This window comes from Pezoporus wallicus, unplaced genomic scaffold (genome assembly GCF_028554395.1).
Source record: "Pezoporus wallicus isolate ANWC-B61680 ecotype Strahan unplaced genomic scaffold, APGP_CSIRO_Pwel_v1 contig_3820, whole genome shotgun sequence".
Taxonomy (NCBI): domain Eukaryota; kingdom Metazoa; phylum Chordata; class Aves; order Psittaciformes; family Psittacidae; genus Pezoporus; species Pezoporus wallicus.
This window is the reverse complement of record NW_026643060.1, coordinates 430,750-447,536: the sequence shown is the minus strand read 5'-3', so window position 1 is coordinate 447,536 and position 16,787 is coordinate 430,750. Positions and strand designations below refer to the sequence as shown.

Below are 16,787 nucleotides of genomic sequence, written 5' to 3'. Positions count from 1 at the left end.
AGGAACCATTGGAGGTTAGAAAAGTTTTACCAAGGAATCCATCAATGAGGAGTTAATGGAAGTGAAGCCACCTTAAAAATCTAAGAACACAAGTGTGGAACTACTGAGTGGACAGGGTAGCTTAAGCTTCAAATGAAATGTGCACAGACTGAGATGAGCTCTTAGGCAGAAGTTCTTCCCTGTGAGGGTGCTGAGGCGCTGGCACAGGGTGCCCAGAGAAGCTGTGGCTGCCCCATCCCTGGCAGTGTTCAAGGCCAGGTTAGACGGGGCTTGGAGCAAGCTGCTCTAGTGGAAAGGTGTCCCTGTCCATGACAGGGGCTGGAACTGGATGAGCTTTAAGGTCCCTTTCAACCCAAACCAGTCTGGGATTCTATATATTTAGAAAGACTTTCTGCATTAGTGGCCAGGCTTTCAAACACTGCCTGAACTGTGAAACATGTACAGGCCACCTACTTCAAGGCAGAGTTTGCACTTGCTGCATGAATCCTCAGGAATAATCAAGATGCTACCACAGTCCCAGAGGTTCTATACAGATAACTGTATACTTGCTATGAATTTGAGACTTCCATTCCCTATAAGCAACGTTCTGTGTTCCTATAAGCAATGCATGAGGACACTGAAGGTCACGAAGTTGCACTTACTAGTAATCACTCTCAGCTACAGGGAGAGAAGTACCTTAAGGCATTTGACAGGCAGGGCATGTCAGGCTCTGAATAGAGCATTAGTCAACAGAGAGGCAAATACCAGGAAAATATTACTAGGAAGACAAAAATTTCTCTTTCTAAAGCAGATTTCTACTGAGACCACTATGCTTTAAAGAAGACTTGACTATTGAAGTTGAAAATGCTTCCTGCGAGGATGTTTGTAAACGTGAAATGAAACTGAAGTGGGCAGTCTTGTTCTCAAGTTTTCCCAATTAATCTCTTCACTGCAGCAGTACAGGACATCTCCACGGTATCAGAGCGACTAGAGAAAATTACTTTGTAAACACTACAGTCTGTTTTTTTCCAAAACCACAGCTTGTACTAGCTGTCATTAACTAGCTGGTTTCCTTTGGTTATCATGTTTTGTAATTTAAGACTAAAAGACAGACTCATGCCTTCACAACAGAATCACATCAATACGTTCCAGTGTCCAGGTGTAAAGTGTTCGTGTATACAAATAAAATATAGCAAAACAATTAGATTTTACCCATTTTTCAAAAAATATACAGAGCCAAAGTAAGTGCATAGAACACAAAAAGCTAGATAAATCCAAAATGTTTCGTATGAATCCATAACACCGGATAAAACACAACTCAGCTATTAAAAAGCAACTTCAAAGCCACCTCATTTGGTCACTTCCTACACAAAGAATAAGGAATGTTCCTCAGTTTACATACAAAAATGTAGAAGAGAAACAAAAAACAGGAAAGCATAATTTCATGGTGGATAAGATCATTTTACTGACAATGAAGCTGCACCACAAGATAAAGTTCATCGCCTGGTTACCAAAGAGTAATTTTGGAAATCTCAGCACCTTCCTGGTGAAAATATTAATTTAATCTTGCATCTATCAACCTGTGTGATGTCAACATCCCCACCAAAATTAACAGTTTTATTTTTGATGTGCATGCTGACAGCTCCTAAAAGCTAACAGAAAATCATTTATGTGTAAGTTAAAGTCTGATTGAGTGTTGAAGTTCCCTTACAGTCCTTTATACTGGGAGGGGGAAATTTAGTAAAAAAAATGAACCAGCATTGCTGTGTTAAAATAACTTCTCAATCTGATATGAAAGTCAGGCCTCAAGTTTGCTAATATTAGCAGATGATGCAAAAATATGGTTTTACCTTAGAATCTTTTCACAAATTATCATTTTGTAGATGGTAAAACCTGAGAACAGGTGATAAAGAAACTTCATATGTGTCTTCAAATGTTTCAAAAGACAAGAAATTGAATCAATACATGAACTCCTTGAGAAAGATAATTTCGTACATCGCATTTGGAATTGATAGAAAATGTCACATGAATCATTTTTTCCACCTAAAAAAAAACAGATTTTATTCTAAATCAATATTTTCCATATGAAGATATTGACTATAGCATGTTCTATATTCTATATATGCTCTATAGCTATAGAACATATAGCTTATATATCAATACCTTATAGAACACGACTATAGCATGCTATAAGATATTGACTATAGCATTTTGACTATAGCATTTTGTATCAGAAAAAGTCAAAACATTGTATTTGGGTTTGTCAAGCTGGAACATTAAATTTCAAGTTGGGTTAACAAAAGCTTGACCTGGGTCAGCTTCCCTCAGCATTGCTTCCCAGGCCTGCTCTTTCCCTGAGCTGTGCTCTGCAGCCAGGCTCTTCTTTCTGCAATGCAGCAGTTGATCTTCACTTCTGAATCTCCTTTTCAGATGAACAATGGTAGCTCAGGTGGATGCTGGCTTTCAAAACTTTCACATTTTTTATCTCATTAAAATATCTTTGTTGGGTTTTACAGTTGTTGTCTAATTAAAATGGAAGGAAGAAGCCTGATATTTCAAATTTTAATGTTAAGGCAGATGAAAATAAATACAGAAAGTCATCAAACATTTCAAGAAGAAAAGTCCATTTGAACTTATACATGTGCTCTAATTGATCTCATTCTCTTGTTACTTATATAGTTTTCTTATTTTATATACCTTTCTAGGCTACAGAAGAAGATGAACCACATTATTCTACTTTTCTCATTGTTCGTGGTTCCAGCATTTGCTGATGAAGAAAGTCAGAAAACAACCCAAAACTTTTCTTCAAACAGCGCCAGTCATAAACGACTGAAGAGAGACTGGATATGGAACCAAATGCATATCAAAGAAGAGATTGATACACCACTACCACACCATGTTGGCAAGGTAAATAGCAGTCTGCTAGTAATGAAGAATTAGAAATGCAGACAGCAAATGAATATCCAGAAAAGTATTACCTGTTTGCAGTCTAGGCGGAATAGAAGAGGGGAAAAACACAAAAAGGAAATAAAAATGGGACTTAATAGCAACATATTCACATGTTAAACTTAAGAATGTGGATACAGAGTAAATCAAGAATAATGGCAAAGGCAATCTAATTCTTTTGAAGAAAACAAATAAATTTTGGAGAGTGGGAAGTATGGAGCATCCACACTGCAGAAACAACTGCACTGCACACAGGTGCACCCTTAGGAAGGAAGTCTGGCAGCTGATGTATGTCAGTATTTTTCTGGCAGCTCAAGATTCTTTCAAAAACCCAGGAGATCAGCTAATAAAATCATACATATTGAAACCCATACAGTTTATGTCTCCCAGCTTAGACACAAAACAATAGTGTCATGTTTGAGATTGCTGCTGCACAATCAAAAACTTTGTTGCACAAAGTGAAATAAAGTAATTTTTAAGAATAATAACAAGCACTGCCTGCAAACACATTTCCTTCAGGGAAGCACTCATAAAATCCTATGATTAACAGCATATCGCCCAGATAAAATTCCTCAAATTTACTCTTTCAAACTGGGAACTACTTTGACACTTTTCAGATAAATGCAGTTGTAGGTTTTCCTCCCATGTATAACAATCAGCATCTGTCAAGGCTGTCTCAGCAAAACGAAACAGACCTTTCTGGATCAGCACTGCTCACTGGCAGACAGTACGACAGAGAGAGGAGAGAGGCCATAGGGTACTCTGAGCTAACACAGGGTATCTCTGTTTCATTTCAGACCAATTCAGTAGCAGATTGAGAACACTTCTATTCCTGGAGCTGTCCTAAATAAGAGTAATTTATTTTTTACTGTGCTGTGTGGTCTTTCAACAGTGAAATGCTTCTGATTATTTCTGCAATGGCTGTGTTCAGAGCATTGCATTTGCAGGATTGAACACTTGATAAATCCTTTAAAAAAGTCCACAGCAGCAGCATGGCAGAACTGAGTGACAGCAGCAGAAATATGCTGATAAATTTTGATTCTGTCTTTTATGACATTAGATGCTTTCCTTTGTATGTTCATCCTTAGCTTTAGAAAAGGCAGCCTTGGAAGTCTAAACATGTTACACTGAATAAATAAATAAAAATTGACAAAGCAGGCAGTGTGCGCTCACAGCCTGGAAACCAACCGTATCCTGGGCTGCATCAAAAGGAGCGTGACCAGCAGGTCGAAGGAGGGGATCCTGCCCCTCTACTCTGCTCTCATGAGACCTCACTTGGAGCATTGTGTGCAGTTCTGGTGTCCTCAGCATAAAAAGGACATAGAACTCTTGGAACAAGTCCAGAGGAGGGCCACAAGGACGATCAGGGGGCTGGAGCACCTCCCGTATGAAGACAGGCTGAGGAAGTTGGGGCTGTTCAGCCTGGAGAAGAGAAGGCTGTGTGGAGACCTCATAGCAGCCTTCCAGTATCTGAAGGGGGCCTATAGGGATGCTGGAGAGGGACTCTTCACTAGGGACTGTAGTGATAGGACAGGGGGTAACGGGTTAAAACTTAAAGAGGGGAAGTTTAGACTGGGTATAAGGAAGAAGTTCTTTACTGTGAGGGTGGTGAGGCACTGGAATGGGTTGCCCAGGGAAGTTGTGAATGGTCCATCCCTGGCAGAATTCAAGGCCAGGTTGGACAGAGCCTTGGGAGACATGGTCTTAGTGTGAGGTGTCCTTGCCCATGGCAGGGGGGATGGAACTTCATGATCTTAAGGTCCTTTCCAACCCTAACTATTCTATGATTCTACACCATCTTTGAGACAAGGGTGAGGTTTTCTTCTTGAGCTTAAATTGTTCTTCAGCAGCCCCAGCAGCCACAAACATGAGTAAGTATGTGAAACAAGGGAAGAAAATTTTAATGACGCACTTCAAAATAGAAAACAGAAATGAAAGAATGTTCAAGAGTAAATGACAACTGCAGGATAAATGAAATCCTGAATACGAAGCAGCTGCAAATGATGAGAACATCAGTAACAAAAGACTAGAAATTCTTGGTCAAACCCAGCAATTATTGATGAATAGCTTGCTAAAATAAGAATGTTAATGTACTGCATAGAAAATTGTGGTTTAAACCTTCCATCAGTGTCCTTAGCTGGGTGAAAGTACATAGAAAAGCAAGAATCATCGGATAACCTGTAGATTAAAAAATATGCAAAACCATTGGATTAAATTACATTTTTTAATTGATTGTTTGTTCCTTTTACCCCATCCCTTTTTCATTACATATATTCTTAAATTTTAAAATCCTTCAGGTGGAAATTTAATCCTACTGCCACAGCATGAGCCTAAAAGACTGACTAGAAAAAAATTGCATGTGACTAAACACAAGAAAGCTGTCAGCTATGGCAGGAGTTCAGCTAAATGCTAAGTGACAGAGATAATGCTGAATAATATCAATACCTCTGAATATAGATTAGATTCTGTAATTCTGCGAAATCTAAGAGAAATCTCTTTTAAATTCAGAAGGTTACTTGCAAAAAGAGTAGCTCAAGTTGAACGTGGTGGCATACATTATTTCAGACACAATGAGATTAATGACTTGTATGTGTTAACTGCATGAACAATTTCTATCTTTAGGAAATATGCAATACGATCTGAAAAAATAAATGCTTCCTGATATATAAGCAAGAAAGTTTCAGTCTGGATGCAAGCTTCATCTTACAATCCTATAGGCTGCCCGAGGAAGTTGTGGCTGCCCCATCCCTGGCAGTGTTCAAGGCCAGGTTGAACAGGCCCTTGAGCAACCTGGTCTAGAGGGAGGTGTCCCAGCCAGTGGCAGGGGGCTGGAACTAGATGATCTTAAGGTCCTTTCCAACCTAAAGCATTCTATGATTCTATGATTGTACGGCTATAGCTGCTGTTGTGCTGTTTGTTTAGTAATACTCCAGCTGACATCAGCCTCAATGGCTATTCTATTTCCAAATTGAGTCTGAAGAAGTCCTGATCATGTGTATCTTCTGGTAGAAACTGTATTGCATCTGGATGACAAAGCCCACTTCTACCTCTTTGAATTATGCTTTCCTTCTAGATCACATCAAGTGTAAGGCACAACAACGCTAAGTATATTATTGAAGGTGAATATGCCAACACCATTTTTAAAGTGGAAGAAACCAGTGGTGATGTATATGCATTTGAGAGGCTAGACAGAGAAAAGAAAGCAGAGTATGAGCTGACAGCTCTCATTATTGACAGAAGAACCAACCAGTCGCTGGAAACTCCATCCAAATTCATAATCAAGGTTTATGACATTAATGACAACGTCCCTGTATTTGTACAAAAAGTATTCAATGGATCCGTCCCAGAAATGTCACCAGTAGGTATGTTCTCCCATCACTCATTTCCATTCATGTCACTGGTTAAAAAGCAGAATTTATACTAAATATGCTCTTTAAAAACCCTTTTCTAGGAACCTCGGTCACTAAAGTGACAGCTGTAGATGCCGATGACCCAACAGTTACAGGTCATGCCACAGTTACCTACCAAGTCATTAAAGGAGAGGAATACTTCACAGTTGATGACTCTGGTAGGTCAGATATGCAAATGTCCTCACACTTTGTCCTTACCTTACACTTAGAATAAAATGCAGCTTTAAGCCTTTTTCGTTCTGGACAAGGGGGTTAATAACTCAAACATATAATTTTAACCATAATTTAGAAAAAGAATTCATTCACACTCATACAATACCACTGCCTGCCTCTGGAAATGAACTAATAGAGTCAGAATTTCAGGTGCTTTTTTCAGCCTAAATGAGAAGATACAATGTCATTTTTTCTAACTGATGAAGAGACTGAGTAGGAGCTAATTGAAGTTCCTGTTTTCACAGTTTAGCATAGATACCATATTTTTGACCAAACAGTAAAAAGGAATGCACAAATTCTGAGACAGCATTCAGTGATTAGTGACTCAGTCCTTTGCCTTCTTAAACTCTCTTGTAAATTTCATCCACTTTTAAAAAAATTGCGAATATCACTTGTAACCATACTAGTCCTGTGAAGCAAGTAACTTGGACAAAGTGGTGCACAGATGATCTCTCTAGATGCTGTAGTGACCAAGTTTAGACATTGTTAGACTGTTTCTAAGCAGCAAAGATCAGTTTAAAGGAAGGTATTGTACAAAATTCCCCAAATATTCCATCATGTGGGAAGACTTTTACCATTTCTAGCCTTGGAAAATTACTGCTGTAAAATGCTACTTAGAGCTGAACATGTGGCATAAGGCAAAAATTTGCCGTCAGTATTAAGACATGTTAGACATGCTGCAAAATCTAATCGTATTCAATGTTATTTTTTCAAAGGTGTTATTTCTACAACAAGGGCTGACTTAGACAGAGAGAATCAATCAACATACGAAATTATTGTGAAAGCAAAAGATGGTCCAGGGTCTTCTGGGGATTCCAGCACAGCCACAGTCATTATCACTTTAACTGACATTAATGACAACTTCCCCGTATTCAAACACCGTAAGTATAACCCAAGTGCAGCATCATTTGGAAACCAAGGGTTGACACAACTATAACAAATTTATGTTTAATTCATCACAATTCCACTTTTCTTAAGAGTGGACAAAAGAATCTTACATGTTCAGAAGGTCTGTATTTCAGACCTAGCTATACATTTCCTGGGTGACGCACACCTAGAGGAGGAAATAAAAAAGAGTATTAACTTTATCACCTTGTACAAGGTGACAGTTTTGACAACTTTGAGAATTAATTATACTTTCTAAAAAAAATGTATCAGTGCTATCTCCAGAGATGCAGAATACTGATTTTCCAATGAAACATTTTTATGCACATTTATAAACTAAGAACTATTTTTAACTAAGTTCTAACTTCTATGTACACACTTTATGTCTTTTTTGTTGTGCTTTTTTTAACAGCATCATTTCACTTTAAAGTTCCTGAGAACATTTCAATAGGAGGAGAAGTTGGCAGAGTCAAAGTAGAAGATGTTGATGAACCACAACACAGAAATACAAAATACAGTTTTGTCAGAGGAGACTATAGGGACACCTTTGAAATTGTAGCAAATCCATTCACAAACGAAGGAATCATTAGGCCAAAGAAGGTACTTCTCCTGTAACAAGGATTATTATTTTGGTTTTCCATGTAATAAGAATTTGATGCAGTTTGGGACTATTAGCAGGAAAATATGGAAATGTGTGGAAGTCAGCATGAAATACATTTATTCTGTGGAGAAGGAGACCTGGTGGTTTCCACTGACAGTTACTGGAAAAACTAGATATACTGCAGAGCGCACTGGGGACTATATCAGAAATTCAGCTTATGCACTTCAGGCTCCTCCCAAACTTCAGATATCCTGATCTATCTAACTGACTCTTCATATCCAAGTCAGTGACTTTAAGAGTTGAACCAACTGACCAAGTCAAAGAATCTTTCACTTCTGCAGCCCAAGTGAAGCCAAAGTAGAAAATGTGAACAACTCAACCTGACCACTTCTAAATGCGCTCTTTACAGTTTGGCACTTGCTCCAGCCTGAGCCACAGGTCCCTTACTTTCCTCAGGGTGTTTTCAGAGCTTCCCCACTAATTCCTTATAACTTTTTAAGGGGGCCCAGACTCTCCAAAGCCTTTACTATGGTTTGTTCTTTGTTTTGTAGTTCTCAGACCTGCTTGATTTGTACCAAGGGATGGACATTCCTGCATTATGCAGAGCATTGGCAAGAGACAGTTCATTGTTTCCAGTGACTTACATTAAAAAAGAAAAAAAAAAAAAGGGGAGGGGGAGGAGGGTGTAATCCTCAGATGTGGTTTGCACTTCCAAATGTCCCTGACTGTTAAGACTAGAAATGTAGAAATGTCATTAAGAGGAGAAAACTTTAAGGAGAAAAGTACCAAGTATTCCAAGACCAGTAGTGAAATTTCTTCAGCTGTGGTCACACTGGGTGTAAACAGCTCTTGTTCCCCAAATGCAGCCCTTTTCTTGGTCTGCTCAAGGCCTGAGGAATGCATTGCTGGGAACATCCACCTAAAAGAGGAGGGATAGGAGACCCCACACATAGACACACTGGGTGATTTGGAATTGGCTCATCTTGCAACATGCAGTGAGCAAAGTTCACCCCACTGTTTTGTAACATGCTTTTGGCCATGCACATTTTAAATATGCAGCCATGTGAGATAAGACTTCAACTGTTAGATAAACAGTTGGAGCAGACTTCCATTGGCAACGTCTACTTGAAGAGAAAAACAAGTCACCACAATTAATTCCTGTGCATTTCACGATGCTTTTGTAATCTCAGGCGATAGTGCAAGGGACCCAAACGTCAAAATGGGTGATGGCTTGGGCATTTCTCACTGCCTTAGCTCCTGGCCTTCCTTCCATTGTGCAATCCCCTTCCTAATCTTAGTCAGCGGGAAAACCAGGGAAGTGGATGTCATTTATCACTAAATGTCCCAGCTATCAGTCACAGCAGCTATGAATTCTGCCTTGAATGGAAGCCAAGAAGAGAAGTCTGGTCCCCGGTCTTTGAGAAAAAGAAGCTAAAGTTTTGTTAGCTACAGAATTATAAAAAGAAAATTATTTAAACCATTAAATACTTGTTGAACTTAGAATACTGGATGAATCTCTTCAAAATAAGAAGCTGCTCAAGCTGCTCTATGAAAAAGAAGTTCATTCTGGGAATGCTTCAGCATTCCCAAGAGACTAGCTAAGATGCAGCTTGGTAATACTCCTAAACATAAATTAGGGCACACAGCTTGAATTTGCTAATGTAAAGTTTATTTTGACATTTTCAAAGGCAAAATATCTGTGTTGGTCTTTTTTTCTAGCCCTTGGACTTTGAAAAAGTAGCAGAATACAGGTTTGACATTGAAGCAACTGATCCCACAGTTGACCTTCGCTATTTTAAAGCTGGTGGCTCTAGGAGCATTTCAACAGTCACCATTGAAGTCACTGACGTTGATGAGCCTCCTGTCTTCACTAAACTACCATATGAATTTAAAGTGAGGGAAAATGACGCAGAAGTAAGAACACTTGGTTCAGTGTGGGCACACGACCCTGACGCAGCTAAACGGAAAATCAGGTAACACGGCTTTACCGATTCTAAAGTGGAGAATTAATTCATGATTAATTCATGATTCCAAGAATTTGTCACAGAACTGAGATGTTGGACCTATTTTTCAGAGCCTGCATGCCAATTTGATTTTTCCAGCACTGTACCCATGGATATACGTGGTAACCAACAAATACAAACATAAATTATATTTGCCTATGTAATTATCACACAAGCCTACTGATAAAACATTTGCACAAAAAAAAAAAAAAAAAAAGAGGTAAAATGCATAGTCTTGGATATCTTTACATGGTTATAGATTATTGTTGCATTTTGTCTTGTAACTCTCCCAAGCACGTGCTTTGAAAAGAAAACAGACTTCTGAAACAGCAAAAGACAATAATCAGGAAACTTTTCCAACAGATATGTTTCATCTCACAGCTTGTGTAATTCTAGGGAAATATTCTCAGACCACCTGGTCAAAATATTAACATAATTTGTCATACAAGAACTCTCTGACCTTCCATGATGAAGAACTTACGAGAAACACAGTAGTATCACTCTTACATTGACATTATCTCTTTTTACACAAAAAAACAGATTTATTCGACGAAGAGCTAGTCCTAATGGAGACTATATCAGGGTATCTGATACTGGAATTATTCAACTTCCCAAGCCCCTGGACAGAGAATTCAGTTCCTCATACAACATCACTGTTGCAGCTCAAGAAATCCTTGAAGATGGTAAGTGCTATCCACTTCCCTATTGGACAGAAGTCAGTGTACAGCTTTACAGCAGGACTGCATCTTATCAAAAAAGTAGAGCCACAACCTGACAGCCTGTTTCCACTAACATACAAATGAAAGGGATACTTGCAGGGTTTGTACAATAATCTGCCAAATCAGATGAGTACCTACAAATGCTGAAGAGCATCTCTGCACAGGCATCCCTGTATAGCTTCCTCAGGTTCAGGAAGCAGGGCAGGCCTGGGCCAGGAATGCATTGCACTTAGGGGAGGTCAGCCTTTCCTGGAGGGTGAAAGGTATTTAATAATATAGACACAGCCTGTTCTGTGCCTATTGCCTCAGTGTCAAAGAACAATGCTGGATCTCATGGCCACATAGTGTGAAGAAACAGGAAGTCATGAGAAATTGTGATTTTTTTCCTCACAGATGTTTGATGACTTAGTCTAACAGGAGATTTTTTAGGAAAACATCTTAATCTGTCAAACGAAAAGTTTAAGTGAATGATGGAGCTAGAAACAATCCATATTTGTCATGCATGAGGCACAGAGGCAGACACAGTGGAAAGGAGGACGGAGACCTAGACAGCACTGAGATTCCAGACATCTCAAGAGACCTGTACTACTGTTGTTGTCATTTCAGGCCGTCTTTCTGACAGAGAATCACATGCCCAAGTTCATGTGATAGTTACTGATGAAAACGATAATGCTCCAGAACTTGTTTATCCTGAGGAACCCAGAGTGTGTGAAAATGCTGCACCAGGAAAGGTGAGAGAGGATGGAGAGTTTTTCCCTTAAACCTCAATTACCTATTTGCAAGCTCAAGCAAAATATGTCTTTTATGAATAAAAGTTAGTCTCAGTTTTCATACCCAAGCAGCTGATCATTTCACTGATTTCCAAAATCAGTGGTCAGAAATCTCTCTTCAGGATTTTACACTGTTGGAATATTGATTTTTATCTGCTTATACACATGGGCTGCACAATTCCGCTCCCTCCAGGCACTTAAGTATGTATGTACATCAGCAGCTGAACCATGAAGCACAGGCAAGCCTTGCAGAGCAAAAATTAGCAATTCGGTTTTATCACACAAATGCTCATACGTGAGTCAGAGAATGAAACCATTTCAAAATACAAAAAGGAATATAGCTGAATAGATTGTAGTATTCATCAAAGTGCTAGTACATGCAGGAACACTGTTAGTATTTGTGGGTTCAGATGTTTGGCCTCAGACACAAATATTTAGCTCATACATTTTGGGTTCAAACTTACACAGGGGAAGTTTAGGTTAGATATAAGGAAGAAGTTCTTTACTGTGAGGGTGGAAAGGCACTGGAATGGGTTGCCCAAAGAAGTTGTGAATGCTCCATCCCTGGCAGTGTTCAAGGCCAGGTTGGGCAGAGCCTTGGGCGACATGGTTTAGTGTGAGGTGTCCCTGCCCATGGTGGGGGGTTGGAACTGGATGATCTTAGGGTCCTTTCCAATCCTAACTATTCTACAATTCTATTCTATGTGAGGTTTGTTTAATTAACAGACTCTGTCATAGGCTGGACTTTCTGATGGAGTCTGTTAGAACACATGAGGTATTATTTCGCCTTTCTCTTTTTTAAAACCTCTTTGGAACATAATCATACATGTTTTTTATATTTTATACAACTAATCTACCCCAGAGTTTTTAAAAAACAAACATGACATTGAGGAGTGACAGCCTCTATGACATTCTATGAAGGAGTCATACTTTAACACTAGAAGACAGCCATGTTGGGGTTCCTCTAACACACCATATGTCTTAAAGCATAAGACTTTTTTACGCTTTAATTTGTTTCCCACCTGTGAAAGAAGGGGTGAGACTGCTCCTTCTGAAGACCTACAAGGAAATTACTTGCCTTGAAAAGATCTGAAGGGAAGCATCACAAGATACCTTTGTCCCGCCCTTTACTAAAGGGTTATACAGGATACACAGTCCAGCCCTAACTTAAATCACTGGAAGCAATGTATACTGAAAATTATTACCTCTTCCATCTTTGTAGGTAGTCATCAGGATTTCAGCTACTGACAAGGATGAAATACCACCTAGAGGGTTCTTCAAATACTCCCTGGCCACAGAAGATAGCAATTTCTCCTTGGTTGAGAACTACGGTAGCGTATCCCTGCAAAGTTTTTTCTCAGCTAGTCAAAGTGAGACATTAGGACACGGGGAGAAAAGCTCTAGCAATGACCTATGACTGGTCTAGCTGAGCTAAATAACTATTTTTAAAGACTTTATTTACTGGAAAAAAAATCCTGTTGCTTGTTGTCACCCAGGTTTTACTGGGTTCCCTAAAGGCTGTCTCTGTCTAAGGGGAAGATATACCAACTGACTTATAATCTATAAGGAAAATCTGGTGGAGTTTACTTAATTAATGTCCTTACTTCTTCCAGATAACACAGCTAATATCACTGTCAAATACGGACAGTTCAATCGTGAGCTTGCCAAAATCCACTACCTGCCTATCATCATCTCAGACAACGGTGATCCTGAGATGAGCAGCACAAATACACTCATCATCAGTGTCTGCAAGTGTAATGAAAAAGGGAACTTCACATTTTGTGAGGAAAGAGCTAAACAAGTTGGAGTTAGTATACAAGCACTGGTGGCAATTTTTATCTGTATCTTCACAATCATTGGTAAGTATCTGGCTTTTGTAGTGTTCTCTGACTTTAAATGTGGGGATTGTTTTGTTCTTTCTTAACTGAGACCTACAAAAGCTTCCTGGCTATAAAATGGTCATGAAGGCAGAAATACTGTAACTATTTGATTCATCCCACTTGCTCTTGCTATTTGGACTGTTAGCACAGTTTCAGTTCCAAAGCTGCTCATTCTATTGGAAAGCTTGAGTCACTGTAAAGGTTATTGCACATATGCATAGTATGCTTGGCTTACTGTCACCAGGCTCACATGCAGCTATAAACCAGGAAATTTGTGCTGGGGCAATAACAACAGGATTCCTGTTTCCAAAGGCTAAGCTAGTGTGGAAACCCTTTAAACAGTACAGTAAGCACAGGTAGTAAAACAGCTGACCAGTACCTATTTGCTGTATTTGGAACCTGTCAGAGAAGGAGCAACATTTTTTCTTGCTTGAGAAGAGGCCTCCTCTGCAATTACCACATAAGTAGTATTTGACACGTGGCACTGAAAGATTACCAGTTTGAGGCAGTAGCTGATTCAATGAACTTGTGACACTATGCATCTGTACTTGTGGTTCCAGCTCAAGAGTGACTTGTACAATTCCTGTACAGACTGAATTGCTTTGAGATGATAGAAGGCCAACAATTAAACAGTATTTTAAGCTATTTTAAAATACAATTAAACAGTATTTTAAGCTATGTTAAAAAATTCACTCTGGAAAAAAAACAAACAACACTTCAGACTTTATTACATATCTTAAATGCAATTTGGTTTACTTCCTTACTTCTTTATTTACATGTGCTCATCTAAGTTTTCTTTGCAGTAATCACATTGCTAATTCTTCTGAGAAAGAGGCACAAGAAGGATTTGAGTGGTCTTGGGAGGAATGTGGCAGAGATTCATGAGCAGCTCGTCACTTATGATGAAGAAGGCGGTGGTGAAATGGATACCACCAGCTATGATGTGTCTGTACTCAACTCTGTCCGCAAGAACAGTGCAAAGGCAGAAGCAGTTCCCTCTCCATACGCACAAGTTCAAAAGCCTCCTGGAAATGTAACTTCTGGTGCTGGAGAAATGGAAATGATGATTGAGGTTAAGAAGGATGAAGCCGACAATGACAGGGATTTGCTGCCATATGACACACTCCACATTTATGGCTACGAAGGAGCTGAGTCCATTGCAGAATCTCTCAGTTCTTTGGAATCCAGCTCCTCAGACTCAGATATTGATTACGACTTTCTAAATGACTGGGGACCCAGGTTTAAAATGTTAGCTGAGCTCTATGGATCAGAACCAAATGAAGATTTTGTGTATTAAGTTCAAATTAGCCATGAATTTTCTCCCTCCCACTATACACAGACATCAAGAGACTGCCAATGGCCAAAGAAGAACTCACAGCTGTTCATCCAAGCTGTACTAGAATTTCAAAAGACATGAAAAAAAACAACCTGACAGCTGTAGGGTTAAAAACAAACACACAGATCATGTATATTGACTTCCCCCAGCACTGCCATCCTTACTAACAGGTAGTTCTTTCCCAAAAAATTGCTGCTTGAGGATCTGTTCGAGTCTTCTAGGACACAGGTCCTCTCCCTATCCAGGTAGAACACCCCTTAAAAAGTGGTTTTATCCCCAGTTTCTCCTTCGTTCCTCTCCTCCTGTACTGTTTTCATCAACAAGCATTCAAGGTTGCCATCCATTGTGACAGAGAGGTCCACTGGCATTGGGAAGGAATGTTTTGAACACCCTCTTACACCTCCAGCCGGCTGGTTTGCCTGTCCCTCCTGTAACATCTTTCTTGATGTTCCCTGTTTATGCTTACCCAGCAGAGGATGAGGAGGAACATAGGACCCATCACTTAATATTAGAAATTATTCCATCACTTTCAAAAAGAGGCATGATTTTCCTTCTTTTCAATATTTTAATTATTCTTGGTTTTACAGTCTTCTACTATATACATGAGTTACTAAATTAGACAGGGTTTTTAGATGCACAATCTGGTTTCATCTGTCATTTTTAAACAGCCTGATGATGATTTCAGGCACCTTGCTGGCATGCTAGAATTTGCTTTAACTAGCAGCAAAATTGTTTTTTCTTTCTGTAAATAGGATCTCAGTGTTACTCAATGAAACATATCCTGCAGGGCAGGAAATGTGGAGAACAGGGGAATGTTCAGAATCCCATACTGTAAATCTCTCTAGATTAAAACATAGGTCTCTCTAGACCTCTGAACAGGTTGAATAGGCTTTTATTCAACATTATTAAAGCAATTGTATTTTTTTCAGGGACAAACAAATGAAGGGCCTCATTACTGTGAAACTGTTTGGGGTTTTTTCTAAGCAGGTACTGTAAAATGGGGATTTTCCACCTAGGAATATATTGTAGACTTCCAAATCAGAATGCTAAACACACACACACATTTGTCTGCATAAAAGAACCACAAACACATGTAAGGTTTTGGAGGTGCAGCTACTATGTCCCTGGTAAGTGTGTGTTTAGCTTCTCGCCTGATGAAGAACCACAAATGAATAGAGTGAAACTTCCCATGCAGGAAGTTACCCAGCCAAACACAGTTTGTACAAAGCGGGTCTCTTAGGACAATGGCCTGTCTCTGGCTTCCAGCAATGCAGATTCCTGTTGCCTTCAACAACAGCAGAGCCCTATCACACAGACTCTCAATTTTGAAGAATGTGTGCTGGAGCTACATATATTAGTTTAGTTGATTTGATTATTTAAATCTGGTAGCTAACCAAATAACACTAATCTTTTTTTTTTCCCTAAACAAGTATAGTGGAACCTCATGATTTTGCTTTTCACTTATTCTTGTCATCTTTAATTTCCACTCCCTTTCCCCAAGATGCTTTCTTGGCAGGAAATCACAGCGCATGATAATATGGCCTCACAGCTGTCCTCACGACTCTAAAAAGCTGTCCAATACAGTACTCAACTGGACACTAATGCCTACTATCATCAATAATGCAATTACTCATATTTCCAAAAAAGAATTAAAGGAAAACTAACTAAAATTCTGTCCATCAGTCATATCAGCTTTGGAAATGACTTATAAAAGAGTATATTTGGCGGTTGCAGCCTTGGTTTTATTTTTAATGTGCTCATTCTCTTCTGTTCTGCTTAATTCAGCCAACAGTGTATGCTACTGAGGTTCCACATGGTAGTTTATTATAAAGAATGCTAACTAATAATACTTACACAGATTAAGGTTTTCATCAGTAACTAAGGTAAAGTTAGTTGTGAAATTATTTAGTGCATTAAGTACTTTGGCATGCATCATCCAAATAGTATTACCTGTAATTGCTATTTTTAAACCTGTTTTATAAAGCTTATTTTAAAACACTGTATCAATTTCCTTAGTATAAAGATGTTTGCACTGGATAGTTTCT

The 16,787-nt window shown here is 39.0% G+C and overlaps 1 protein-coding gene across 2 annotated transcripts in view; it reads left to right on the top strand.

The window, feature by feature from the left end:
• CDH5 (cadherin 5) overlaps positions 1–16,406 on the top strand; it is a 31,564-nt gene extending 15,158 nt beyond the window's left edge. For both annotated transcript variants that reach the window (XM_057396602.1, XM_057396603.1), the window contains exons 2-12: positions 2,685–2,886; positions 5,999–6,287; positions 6,377–6,493; positions 7,265–7,429; positions 7,846–8,033; positions 9,754–10,007; positions 10,578–10,720; positions 11,363–11,487; positions 12,749–12,857; positions 13,140–13,385; positions 14,210–16,406. In XM_057396602.1, coding sequence (XP_057252585.1) covers positions 2,698–2,886; positions 5,999–6,287; positions 6,377–6,493; positions 7,265–7,429; positions 7,846–8,033; positions 9,754–10,007; positions 10,578–10,720; positions 11,363–11,487; positions 12,749–12,857; positions 13,140–13,385; positions 14,210–14,703 — 2,319 coding nt within the window. In that variant the 5' untranslated portion in view covers positions 2,685–2,697 and the 3' untranslated portion in view covers positions 14,704–16,406. The remainder of the gene's footprint in view (positions 1–2,684; positions 2,887–5,998; positions 6,288–6,376; positions 6,494–7,264; positions 7,430–7,845; positions 8,034–9,753; positions 10,008–10,577; positions 10,721–11,362; positions 11,488–12,748; positions 12,858–13,139; positions 13,386–14,209) is intronic.
• Positions 16,407–16,787: the final 381 nt, after the last annotated feature.